Source organism: Gavialis gangeticus, unplaced genomic scaffold, assembly GCF_001723915.1.
Source record: "Gavialis gangeticus isolate Ggan-Ray unplaced genomic scaffold, GavGan_comp1, whole genome shotgun sequence".
NCBI classification, from domain to species: Eukaryota; Metazoa; Chordata; order Crocodylia; family Gavialidae; genus Gavialis; species Gavialis gangeticus.
Window position 1 is genome coordinate 34,893,635 of NW_017729029.1, and position 13,887 is coordinate 34,907,521.

At 42.1% G+C, this 13,887-nt stretch overlaps 1 protein-coding gene across 3 annotated transcripts in view; it reads left to right on the forward strand.

Moving 5' to 3' along the window:
• The window catches only part of LOC109300654 (H(+)/Cl(-) exchange transporter 5), a 62,844-nt gene that overhangs the window by 16,751 nt on the left and 32,206 nt on the right, over positions 1 to 13,887 (forward strand). Inside the window, exons 1-5 of one of the 3 annotated variants that reach the window (XM_019521401.1) lie at positions 1,537 to 1,639; positions 7,805 to 7,956; positions 9,825 to 9,924; positions 11,415 to 11,599; positions 12,233 to 12,355. In XM_019521401.1, the coding sequence (XP_019376946.1) occupies positions 7,831 to 7,956; positions 9,825 to 9,924; positions 11,415 to 11,599; positions 12,233 to 12,355 (534 nt within the window). In that variant the 5' untranslated portion in view covers positions 1,537 to 1,639; positions 7,805 to 7,830. Of the gene's footprint in view, positions 1 to 1,536; positions 1,702 to 7,804; positions 7,957 to 9,824; positions 9,925 to 11,414; positions 11,600 to 12,232; positions 12,356 to 13,887 lie in introns of those variants that run through there. The other 2 variants (XM_019521400.1, XM_019521399.1) reach the window with 2 other exon arrangements.

Consider the following 13,887-nt stretch of genomic DNA (forward strand, 5'->3'; position numbering starts at 1 on the left):
CATATGAGTGGCCGGAGCCGTCCCTCCCTTCCCACCCCACAGTGAGCTGTGGCTCTGTCTCGCACCCTTCCCACCCCAGCTGGGGAGCACCTACCCCAGCTCCACTCCCTCCCTCAGCACAGAGGCCTTGATTTCCCCCCCACCCCTTACACATGCGCTCGCACACACACACACCTTCCCTCCCCTTTCACCACAACAGTTACCAGCTGCATGCAGCTGTATTGAAAATCAGATTGGTATCTGCCAAAATGTCTCCTTAAAAATCAGCTATCAGTATCGTCCCCCAAAATCTCTCAGTGCACCCTTACCATTTTGTCAAGCACACAGTGCTGACTCAGTCTTAAAAACAATGCTGTGCATTACAGTGGAGTGCGCTTTTGAGTGTATAGGCAGCATGGTCTCACAAGACCATTGTCAACATTCGCCATGACAATGTTTCAGAGCCATTGAACAAGGTTTAAATGACAAGTTTTCACTAGCATATGGGAGCTAGAAAAACTTAAATCACCTGTAAAGTATATCAAATGGCAAAGATAAAATGGCTAATGGGCCAGTATAAAGAGCACTGCAGCAAACTTGTAAAACAGCTTTTAACGCATTTAGCATGGGAGATGCCAAACATGCAAGGAACATTACAGTGAATTGTTTTACCAAGACATAAACAGGTTAAAAAAAAAAAAAAAGGGAAAAGAATTGTTCTCAAAAAGAACATCTGTCACTGTCCTGTATTAATATATAGGGATCTCCAGTAGCAAACAAATCCTGTCTTTGAGCCAAAATCAGATTTGGCAGAAAATTTAACAAACAACGACAGTGAAAGAGAACAGAATTCTTTGTAAGCTGAAGTTGCAGGAGTGAAATGCAACTCTGCTGCTCTGTCCAGCAACGTACCAGGAATTGAACTCCTTAGCCTTCAGTACTTGAATGAATACTTTTGTTGAGCTGTTTGTCTTTGACCAAATAGATAGTGGATGATAAATGTGAATTGGCAGAGCCATGTAGGTTCCTAGGACTGGAATAGTGGGTATTTTGGACTCTGAGATGGTGGATCAGAGAACTGTTGGAAGTCCTTCCTAAGCATGTCACCTGTAGTACACAGCTATGAGCTCTTACTGGCTCTTAAAAGCACTGAATTGTTCTTAGCTTAAACCTAAAGAGCAGCCTCTTCAGTTGTTCAGGGTAACACAGGATTTGCACTGAATTGTGTAGCCAGTGTTTTGTAGTTGAGAAGCTGTTGCCTGAAAAAAAAGTGAAACTCTGCAAGCTTTTTCCTTGTCCCTGCTTGCCCCAAAACAAAGTTTTGTGGCTCCAGTTGTAACCTTATCTTTGAGGCTCTGCTTTTAAATAACCGGGGGTTAAATTCTCTGGGTGCCAGCCTTCCCAGAGTCATTTCTAGTTTGGCCTATTTGGAAGGCGGGGGATACTGCATCTTTATACTTCTTCTGTTAAGCTGAAATCCTCCCTCTCTCCAAGCAGGTTGGAGGGTTGGGTCATGTGACTGTCAGCTGGTGACGACATGCTCAGACTGCAGGGAGAGCCCGGCAGTGCTGTAGACTACCCTTCAGCCTAACGCCAAGGGGAGAGGATGCAGCAAGTGCTGCTGCTGTAAAGGAAGTTCCACCGGGCAGATTCCCTGGAGGTAAAGGGCCATGAGACAGGACTAAATGGTGCTACCGGAGAAAGGAAAAAGCACAAGTGAGGGTAAGAAGGTGTGAGCTAAGGGAGAATGTTTAGGCTAATCCTAGCCATACATTGCAGGGGCTGTTAGGCAGTGATAAGTAAACTGCTGGTCATTATTCGAAAGCTGTTTGATTCCTTTGCTCTTCTTAAAGGAGGCTGGTAGCTAAGGGTGGGGCAGAGCTATTGGATTTCTGCTGGCTAATGATGTCATGTAAATCTCTGCAAATGAGTGATTCTTTCCTTCACAAGAGCATTTCTGCTTTTGGATTTGTTGTAGCAGGTGCAGTGCGGAGAGCATTCACCCTCCCAGGTACTCTTACCTCTTTATTGCTAAACTAGAGGTGCTGAAAAGGAATGATGCAGCATGTAAAAGCATCTGCTGCTTTAGTTCATTTTGTCTGTCTATGACAGCCGGGTTGCCTGAGATGTAAAAATGGAGTATTAGGATATTTCCAAGGTGGAAAGGTTGTAAGAATGATTAGAACGTCTGCTTTAAAATGTGCTCTGTGTGTCCGTAGGAGAACTGGTGTTATGTTAGTTGGTGTATTAAGCCTTTTGGGGGCTAAATATCAGTTGTAAACTTGTGCAGATTGGAAAGACCCATTTTGGTCATTTTGTTCATCCCTAGACAGGGCAGGATTGTGCACTTCTACTCTGGCTCCTTTAAAATTTGAACCTGTCCATAATTATCTTGGAATTAGATCTGGGATAAGAAACACAACACTGGCAAATATTTCTGCCATCGGCCATTTTATAGTTCAGTATTTCTCTTAAAAATGAAAGGATGCTTCTCTCTTATTATGTTGAAAGATAAATTGATAAATTTAAAAATGGAAAGAGACATTTTTCATATTTGTCTAATCAGGAATTCTGTCAGCACTCGAAGTGGATTTCATTTTATAATGTGAAAATTGGTAGTTCTGTCAAAGGTGCTAGGCTGAGGTTTTGAATAGAATCCTCTCCCCAAACTGTACTTGCTCTATGCTTAAAATGCGGCAGCTACACGCATGTGCACTTCCACTCCCGCCCCACATCTGCTTTAATAGGGCCAGGCTATATTCAAGGGTTTAAAGGGAATTTAGTTTTAGAGTCCATTCCACTTTTGCCCTCTTAGCTGTTACTCCTCCAGTAATGTCTACTATAGTAGTAGTAAGTGGATATGGCCAGGTGTTTTCTGGGTCCCAGACTGAGACATTTCTTCCTTCTTTGTAACTTCTCCATTATGTTTAGATATCATTGGTGGTCTTCAAACAGCAGATGACTCGACATGGAAATTGAAGCATAAGAGACTCTGAGATTTGAGGGGCTCTTAGCTTATGTTCATAAACCACACCGTGGACTATGCTATGTGTGTTGTAGTATTTGGTAGATTGTTTTTGCTTCTGTTCATTTGCTGCATTGTAGTAATTCTCATCTGAGCTGGGAGAAGGTTCTGTGGCAGTTAAGGGGCTGGCAGTTAAGAGCAGCTGGGCTGTAACATTTTCCAGGACACAGGGAGTAAGTATTTCTCAAAAGATCTCTGATCTGGGCAGCACAGTACCATTTTATTGATGCTTCTTAGTTGGTGTTATTGCTAGGGAGGGTTGTAATGTGAAGTCATGGGGATGAGGTTTAATAGATGATGATGATGATGGTCTGAGACTTTCCAAGGACTCTGGCACCAAGCACACTGTTTAATACTGTTGGTCATTACCAGGAAGTAAGAATTCAGCCCAGGACCTCATTTTCAGGTTTTAATGACCAGTTTCTGTGATTTATGTTAATTAATCTGATCCTCTGGTGTTCCCAGGGATGACCATCAGGGCTCTACTATGCATAATAAACTCATAATGCTCTCGTCTCAAACTCCACGCTACTGTTGGTGCTTTTCTAACAGTGAGATGAAGTTGTTTCGTGCTTTTGTTCAGTGATTTGTGATGGAGCATAATGGTTCATTGTTCGAATACCTGGGGACAGAACTAAGCAGTTCTATGGTCCCCAAAATGCTAGCTGCTCGCATGATGCCATCTGCTCTTATTTCTAATTATGAAATGGTGTTAAAAACTAATTTTTTCCAGGTGAATAGTTCCATAGCTGTTACACGGATGCTATGAAGCCAAATATGGGGGACAAGGCATCCCTGAGCCATTTTTTTTCTATTGATGTGTGGCCCAGCATCCTAAAACTAGAGAAGCACCAAACTAGACTATTTTAGAGTGAGTATGGCTGTTCAAAGCTGCTGTTTGAACTGTGACTGGAGTCTCCAAAGTCATATTAATGTATCAGAACAGTATGTTTGCTCCCTGGCATATTTACTGTCAAACAGATTAGAGAGATCTCCTCTTTTCTTTATATACAAATACATAAAGAAGGCTTTTGTGGAATGAGCTGAAAACTTTTGTTAAATCATACTGATTACAGTTGGCTGCATGCTGACTGAATTTTATCTAAAGATTTGTTTCTAGTACCAGTTGTATACGTGCACCAAACATTAGCCTTTTTTTTGGGGTTTGCTTGGGGCTTTTATAGAGCATGTTTAACTGTGAAAATCTGTCACGGCATTGAAACCAGCCTATTTGATTTTTAAGCTGCTGTTCTTTCAGGTGTAAAAGCAATGTCAAAGATAAAGATAGCTTGACCTCCTGCCTGCAAGCTTCTAAAAGCAACTGGGTACGCTCAGCACCTCTACAGGTTAGGTACAAAGGTCTTGTGTTGGATCTACAAGATCTGTGAACTGTCCTGGAAAATGTGGCTGTAACCTAGTCTGCACTGTCCCAAACGAAGCAAAGCAAAAGGGAGTTTGGTAACAGGTTTTTCTGCAGTTGTAGTTAGGAATGTACCTGGATGCCCATTGTTTAATTGAGGCTTTTACTGGGGTAGGACACTAGTTTTGAGGATGTCCTCTGACTAACTGGAAGGAAATGAAGTCTGGCCCTGATGCAACTTAAAGATCATGTGTTTTGTTATTTTTCCTTCAAGTGTTCCATTTATAACCTGTAGGGTTTCACCTACTTACTGCCATACTTCAGGCTTCATGCTGTTAACCATCTCCCTATTCATATAAACTGCAGTCTATCTGCAGCCTGGTAAGTCTAGTGAGCAATCCAAAGCTTACATTAGGGCTAATTCAGGAGACTTTTAATTGTCATCCTTGCTTTCCCTGCCCTTAGTTTTTAAATGACTAGGAAAAGTAGGTGATCGAACTTCTTGGTACCAGACAAAACCATGGTTTCAGATTAGTGAAAGATTCCCCACTTCTGTCTTTTGAATCCTGTGTACCAAAAATAAAAGAGGTTCCTAAACATAGTGCCATCTTAATGCAGGTGTATTATACCAGCACATGTGCCCGGGGCCATGCAGATTTCATAGCATAGGGTGCTATCTAAACATTACATAGAATGACTTTTGTTAAATTTTGAGTTTAGGGGAATCCAGTGAATGATGGGCTTGGGCAGGAGCTTTTTAAGGCATTTCCATGTTCCTTGTATTTCCGAGACAGTTTGTGGGACTATTTTGGAGAAGCTCCCTGCCACTTTATAACTTTACACATGTAGCTGAAACCCATTCTCAGTGTTTCCACACCTGGAGTGCAGTGTGTCTCACCAAAGGTTCTTCCATATCTGGACCAAAACACAGGGAGATGGATCACAGAAGTGCAAAGTAAAAGAGTTGCATAGACATTCAGCCCCAAACTGTCTTTAAAGCTCTAGGATTCTGTTTTTGTCCTATTCTGTTCAGGGTCAGGATCAGTCTAGTAAAAGAAGAGACATCTCCTTTTTGCAAAAGCATTGGACTCTTTGGGAGCCTTCTGCCAAACAACCTATGTTAGCATTGTAGGTGCTTTTAGTAAATAAATATATATTTTGGCAAACAAACTGAGCCAGTCTCAGTTAAGATATAGGTAGATAGATATATCTATATATAAATACACACATACCTATATCAATATCTATCCATCTAACACACACCTCTGTAAAGACAATAAAGCAACAAAGGCACCCTAACTGTAACAATTTGTACTCTAGAATATGGTTTGTAATGTAATTACTATAAAGCAGTGCTCAAGGCAATTGGTTTGCTTTGGAAACGTCAGCTTTGCCACTGAGCTTCAGACAGAAGCAGAACAGATGTTGTACCCATATCTGTGCTTAACCTTGTGGTCAAGATGGCGTCATCAAATACGGCTTGCTGAAGTCTGCCATACAGAGGGGGAGTCTTTAACTGCCAGTTTTTGAGCAACCCTCTCAAGTGCATATTTTATTATGCCTTTTTGCCTTTAGTGTGGAATTTAGATTTACTGTTCCACTAGTGATTTAAAAGTCCGTATCAAGCCATGTGATGATCCGGGAGGTCTTGAATTATTGGGTTGTAGAAAAAGCTTGTAAGAGGAAATGGTTGTAACATGAGAAGTTTTCTTAAGGAGGAAGGGGAAAAAAGGAATCAACGCTGTTGTTCATGGAGTAAAACTAGGAGTCCTTGACATCACCTAAGGACACTGTCATAATTTATATAATAGAAAACAGGGTATCTTTTTCCTTTTTTGAATGGTAGCATAATTCTCGTTTGTACTAACCCTGGGAGTCCATGCAATTTGAATGTCTGTTGGGTTTTAAAAGAAAAATGCACAGATTAATTAGTGAAAGATTCTGTTGATATTGACTTGGATCAGTGGCCTCTCTGCTTACAAATGCAAAAGAAGGAAATTTGGGCTGAATTCCACAGAAGAGCTTTTTTCCCACTGGATTAATTTGTGAAGAAGGCAACTTGATTTTGCTGAATAAGGTTTAAAAGGCCATCTCTCAACTTCCTGTCCTCTCCCTCCCCCATGTTAATATCTTCATATCTTTAAGACGTACAAAAACTAGAACTCTTGGTTCCAAAAATGATACCTTTTATTAGACCCACTGGAAAATCACAAGAAAATTGTCCTTTTCTGCAGGCTTTTGGGATCCCATTTGAAAAGCACACTATTAAAGGGACAGGGAATGAGAAATATTCAGTTAATGTTTTAAAGTTTTTGTTTTTCAAATCCAGCAGACTTGTATGCTTTCTCTTGAAACTAAAGGTTAATGCAGGAATAGATTCGTAAATATATTGCAAGTAAGAACATTTTAAATGCTTTTTTCATTTATGATGAAATCATGATTCCACACTGGAAATAATAGTAAGGGACGTGCGTTTCTCTCTTGGGTTGAAGTCGGTGGCTTTTTTTCTCTGGAGTCAGGCACTGGATTGCACTTCATTTTGCCACAGGCTTTACCTTTTGTCCTTTACCTGTTTAGACTGTACGCTTTTTGGAGTAAGAACTCTCAACATGCCCGTGTTATAACAAGGCTCTGAATTCAGTTAAGGTCTCTAGGTGATATGGCAAAATGGTGAATGTGCTGTTTCTGCTTCTGCTTGCTGTTACCTTTGTTATAGGCTACTTCTCTTTTCCCACTTGCCTCATTTGATATTTTTTAGCACTTGGTTCCTTAAAAGCTACTCTGATCAGGTCACACTGAAGGCCATCAGTGCTTGCCAGCTCCCATTACCTGGGGTGACATGGAATCTTTCCTGGGCAACTGCTACTGTTGTTATAATTTCCGGTCCTTGTATGTGAGAGGATTCCCCTCTCAGTATAAAATTGGTGCTGCTCTTTGGGCTAGGCTTTCATGTTATGACACATATCAGAAGGATGTTCTAGGGGTGTAATGTTAAAACACAGCCCTCAAGAGTAGAGGTTGTAGGCTGATCTTCAGGTGTAGAAGTTGACACACTGCATTGTTCTTAGATCATTCCCAGGGAGGTGTGGTGGGGGTACAGATACTTCCAGGATTAAAACTACCTTATGCTCTGATGCAGTGTGGACTCATGCCACTAGAACTGTGATGAGACCATGAACGTATCTTATGCCTGCCCTTGTGCAAATAGTCCTCAGTAGATTTAACTGATCCAACAAATCTCTGTGCTTGAGGAGTGACTTAATAGCTACCTATTCCCATCCATGACTCTACTTTGGCCGCTGGACCTGATGATCGGCAAGGTCCCTTCCAGCCCCTAACAATCTATGAATCTATTCGTTCACTTCCTTAGCATTTGAAGAGAGGAGAGATTTTGGAATTAATTCAAGTGGCTCTTTCATCATCTGCTCTGTTCTTTCCAGAGTTTTACTCGTACAGTGGAGGAGAGATGAATGGCACAAGCAAGATGATGGATTTTCTGGAGGAACCTCTCCCTGGAGTGGGAACCTATGAAGATTTCAATACCATAGACTGGGTGAGGGAGAAGTCCAGGGACCGGGACAGACACAGAGAGGTATGTTTCTTACTGCTTTGATCTCACAGCGAATGTTATACTTGTAGTGTTTGCACATGTCCCTGTTTGAAAGCAGTAGAGTGAAATCCCTGAGACCATTTTCTTCCCAGTTTTCCTGCTGTCTTGTGCGAAAATAAAGGAATCTATTTGGAATGCAGTGGATGCCCTAAATGGAGCAGCAAGGCTCCCAGTGGGCTCCTGAATCATGAGAAACAGTGGGAAGGTTTTTATGAGTTGGTGATTGGGCAGAATACATAAAAAGCTGGATCAGTTTGTTTGCCAAAATATTCTTTTAAAATTTCTGTTGATGCTGATATAACAACAGGTGCTTTAGCAAGCAAAGAGGCACAAAATCTAAGCTTGCCCATCAGAACAGGATGTACAGCAATGTTGTTTAATGCCTGGATTGTGCTGAAGATTCTTGTAGGCTCTGCCAAGATGTGTATAAATGTGCTAAGCACAGTTCCTCCTGCTTGAGCAGGTCCTTTATTACTGTCCGCAGTGGGTACTAAACCAAAAGACTGTGCAGAAAAGAAAATGAAGGTTAACACAAAATAGATTGGTCCCATCATTCAAACTGAATAGTAACCTGTTTTATGCACACCCCTCATCTGTCCATTGTCATGAATAGTTAATTAAGAAATGGCCAAAGGCTGCTATAAAAATGACAATCTCTGCTTTCAGCTGGAGAAACGCAAACTGGGGTAAACCCAAAAATTAAAAAGTGGTCAATAAGGCCTTGATTTTGTTTCTGTTAAAAGAAATCAGCAACAGAACTTCACCTTTCCAAACAGTCCCTATCCTGCCTTCACTAATTCAGTAGCAGTTACACTCATGAACAACCCAGTCATTGAAATCCTTCATTCAGGCAAAAATGATTCTGTTAGCCTTTATTTATTCCAGTTAATGAGGATTTGTCATTTGGTCAATGTGCATTTCATCCAAGAATAATGGAATATGTACTGGAACTTTTCCATTCTGGGACTTGCAGCAACAGAGTTAAAGCATACTATATCATCCTTTTGTAGTCACCAAGAGCTTTCAGATTAATAAATGTCAAATATTATCAAACTTTAGGTAAATGTCATAGTGCATTTACCTTGTAGAAAGTTATCATTCATGGGATTCCGAACAGGTTATAAGAGGCTGCTTCTGAATAGCTGTGGACTAAGATTACAAGCATGAAAAATCTATTTAAATAACCTGTGTGTTAATGGGATTAACGTTTTTAGAGTCTGATTTGTAAGACTGAAGACGTTATGAGCAGACTCTGGGTTTGGACATGGACCCTCAAACTAATTCCCAGTACTCATGTCAGGTATTTTGTTCCATAAGTAGGGGAGTAGATGGAGCATGTCAAGTATTTGAAGAAAATTTACATATTCTTGATATCGAAGTCTTTATATTATGCTAATAGTGAGCGTATCACATGACACCTGGTAGATGCAAAGTGTTCCAAAAATTCTTCAGTTTTCATGGGTTGTTCAAGTCCTAATAGTACAGATACCAAGTTTGAAAGAGGCAAAGAATATATTGTTTGTGGAAGCAGGTGGACTTTTAGAATGAGGGTCTGACTTTTTTTTTTTGTTGCACACTTTTCTGGCATGGGATTTGTTGGTATTTGTTTTAGCTAATGATGTATTTGCAGTTTTGGGTGCAAGGGCATCCATTATTTTTGGATTTGGAAACCTTGCATTTCCCGGATACAATTAAGTGACAGTATTCTATCTTTAATTGTTCATAAGCTGTACCATAATTTTGCTTTTAGTATTTTTTCATAAAATCATTTAAAAAAAAAAATGCTTGCTTCTGAAACGGATCTTATGTCTGATCCAGAATGTTTTTGTCTTTTTTTTAAATGCTTCCAGATTACTAGTAAAAGCAAAGAGTCGACATGGGCCCTGATTCATAGTGTGAGCGATGCATTTTCTGGTTGGCTGTTGATGCTCTTAATAGGTCTTTCAGCAGGTAAGAACAAACGTCAATTTAAAGCAAATTCACAGTTCTTCACTGCAGTGTCAGCATTAGTTCCTTGGCCACATCCATGCCCACAGCATGTGATTCTCTGGCCCAGAGATTAAGATAGCCACAACTGACACTTACAGGTCTGATTTACATGGCTTTGTAATATAACATGCAATTACATTTGAGAAGTGACAACCGTAGTGCATAATTGATATCATACAAAAATTAAGCTAAAAGCTATTCTGATTGACATCCCAAATGTGTTGTGGCCACTGTAACCTTAAATATAAAACCCAGCAAAAATAAATCTAGATGAATAAATTTGCTGAATCAAAAGGAGATATCCTCTAAATCACTAAACAATGTTATACAGTGACTCTGTATCAAAGTTCTGGATACTGGGCCCCCAATTTGAGAGAGCTGCTGTCAGTCCCATGGCTTTCAAGGACTGGAAGCAGAAGCATTTTTTCTTGGTTTTAGCAGCTCTGCTGGCATAAAGGCAATAGGGGGCTTCCCAGACCATTCAGGGACTTAAAAATTTGCAGATACCTTTACAATGCACCAGAAGCCAAGTCCAACCTAGTACAACAGAGGGAAATCAATACACTGCAAATGTTCTTTGGGAGGAGCAGCTAGATACCTGCAATAAATGATGCAGATAAGAACTCTCTTAATATTTACATAAACATTTGCCTATTGATAAGCAGGAATTGTAATTAGTTTTAGTCAGTTTATCATTAACATGGTTTGGAGAAGTGTTACTAAACACTCAGATTCAAGAGGGCATGCTATATTATAGTGAGCCTTGTTCATAAAAGGACCAGGTGAACACTGTTGATGGCTGCCACCTGGCTGATTAAACCAGGGGGGCCAACCTCAGCATGCATGCCATGAGTGGAATGGGCAATCTCTGTCTGGCACACTGCAGATTGGGGAGGGGACAGGTACCAGAGTAGTAGATAGGGAAGGGAGCAGAAAGTGAAGCCACAGATCAGGCAGAGGAAGATCAGAGTGGCACTCAGGCAAGATGTGGGGCTAATTTATGGCATGCCTGCCAAAAAAATTGCCCCCCGGTAGATTAAATGCACATAAATAGTTCTTTCAAGGTTGGCACTGGATTTGTTTATGCAAGTTGTCTCCCATTCTGCTTTTAATGATGTTGGAGACCATGAGAGTTATCCTTGCCACAAAAGCTGATGGCTTCTTGGCCAAGCAACCCATTGAATCTAGTGTAGTGAAGGTAAGCCAGTTTCTGTCTCCAGTGGCATATCTAGAAGCACCTTTTTCCCCATAATTTAAATAACACATCTCACTTTGCTTAATTATGTTGAAAAATAAAGCTTTTCTTTTTAGTTCTTAAATTGATGTTTGTTCTATAATGTAGAAATACTTTGTCACTACAGTTAATGTGTGCCAGAGTGTTTGGCAGTGCATTCAGGTGTGCCCAGTCTGTGTGAGATCATCCCTAACATTTCTCTCTGTTTTAAAATTAGGTTCCTTAGCTGGTCTGATAGATATTTCTGCCCACTGGATGACAGACTTGAAAGAAGGGGTGTGTCTAAAAGGCTTTTGGCTTAACCATGAGCACTGCTGCTGGAAAGCTGAGACACCCTTTGAAGATAGGGACACGTGTTCAGAATGGAGGATTTGGTCTCAGCTGCTTATTGGCACAACAGAGGTGATGTACAGTAAGAATTTTTCTGTTGCTCATGGTTGTTGCTTACTGTTTTTTTTTTTTTGTTTTTTTTTGTGACATACTGTAACTATATACTACAAACACATTATGTCTGGGGTTGTGGAACAGTTTTCAGACTTGATGACAGCTGGTTTCTTTCAGTATTATGGAAAACTCAGTTGCCTTTTTTTCATTTATATCTAACAAGGGTAGCAAAAACTTATGACATTGTGAAAAGGTATCAGTGTGTTTAATATCCATTTGAATAGTCTTACAAAGCATTTTCATCCTGGTTTAAGGTGATGTGCAACTTTATTTGTTTGTTTTTAACAGGATTAAAAACTTGGGTTAGGGTATTTCTCTATTTAAAACACCACCACATCCAGTCACTAAAATATTCTTGTACAAGTGATAGTGTATCTTTATTCTTCCACTGATCCCATGCATGTCACTATCAGCAAGCGCAGATTAAGGTGTGATGCTAGTGCATCACACTTTACCAAGCAATTCTAATTTTAATGTTGACCACACTATACAATACAGGCTTTTTTTTAAGCTACTGCTTGTTTCATAGGTAACGTGATTTCGATGTAGGATTGCTGTCTAAATCATTGTTTGTTTTTCTTTGCATTTCAGGGTGCATTTGCATACATTCTCAATTACTTTATGTATGTTATCTGGGCTTTATTGTTCTCCCTCCTGGCTGTGTCACTTGTCAAGGGGTTTGCTCCTTATGCCTGTGGCTCAGGAATCCCAGAGGTGAGTCAGACTGTTTATCTGTTTTCTTTCCTGAAAGAGTTTTAAAAACACTTGATTTGTTTGGCTGAAGTATATTCTTTGGGTTGAGCATTAATCATGAAAAACTAGACTTCCTTGCAAATAAAACTGGGGAAGAAATTTCATAGGAAGTTCTAATTAATGCTTAAAATTTCACCATTAAAACAGTGAAGTGTCTAGTGTCTTAAAGCTAGGAACAGAAGTCGCATATAAATAGTGTTTGATTTAACTGATTTAGGTCAAACAGGTTTAGGAATTTCTGTTCCAGTTCTCTTGCCAGTTCAAGTTAACCCACAGTTCCCCAGCATCTCAGATTGCTTTGCATCCCTGGGCTGTGCTGTCTGCTGCAGTGGAGAGGGGTCTGCCTTGCCCCTCTGCTCCCCCAGATGGGGTTTGCCTGGCATAGGGAGAAGGCCATGTAGGCTCCCTGTCCAATCCATGGCTCCCAGCTTGGGAATGGGGAGAGTCTCTGTGGGCTTCCACCCTGCACCAAGCAGGCAAGGTGGTGGCACCAAGCAGACAAGTCTGGTGCAGAGCCAGAGGGGTTCCCTCTAACCCACCTCCAGCTGACCTGGCCACACCCCTGGCTCCTAGCTTGCTCCCAGTTTGGGCAGGGCAGTATGGGGGAAGCCTCCACGGGCTTTTGCCCCATCCCCCACCAGGCAGTTGGGGCTGGGGGTCCAGTGCTGGCAGGGGGTGTGGGTTGAACTCCCCATCCCTCTCCTCAGCTGGCCTGGGGAATAGGGGCTAGGGTAGGGACAGACACAGTCTGTCCCACAGGCTGGATCTGGTTGGCAGTGGACTTCTTTTCCCAGCCACCTGTACGCATGGCTGGACCTAGTCTCCATGGAGACTGCAGCTGTGTGTGAAAGCGCAGGGCTGGGGTTGCCATGGAGACCAGCCCCAGCATGTTGGCAGGGCGCATGGCAGGGTAGGGCAAGGGGCTGCTCCGGAGCTGCTGGGATCTTGCGATGGGAGCAGCTTGCTCTAGAGCCAGGGCAGAGCTGTGATCCATAGCCTGCATGCTCCAGACAGGGGCACACAGGCACGGGATCGCAGCTCTGCCCTGGCTCCTTGCAGCAGTGACAGCCTGGTTTGGAGCAGGGGCAGAGCTGCGATCCCCTGCCTATGTGCCCCTGCACAGAGTGTGCAGGCTACAGATCATGGCTCTGCCCTGGCTCTGGAGCAAGCTGCTCCTGTCGCAAGATCCGAGTGGCTCCAAAGCAGCCCCCTGCCAGTGCATCTGGGGCTCGTCTCCATGGCAACCCCAACCTTAAGCTTTCATAGCCCAGCTGCAGTTGTGGTCTCCATGGAGACAAGCCCCAGCCATGTGGGCAGGGGCTGCTGGGAAATGCAATCCACCTGCCACCTGGATAAGCCACTTTGACCATCGCTGGGCTAGGGGAATAGCTCCTGGCTCCAGATAGGAGCGGGGAGTAAAGACCCAACTTCAGGCTTTTCCTGTCCCCACCCCCTCCACAAGGTAGCACCTGACCGGGGGGAGGAGGGTTGTT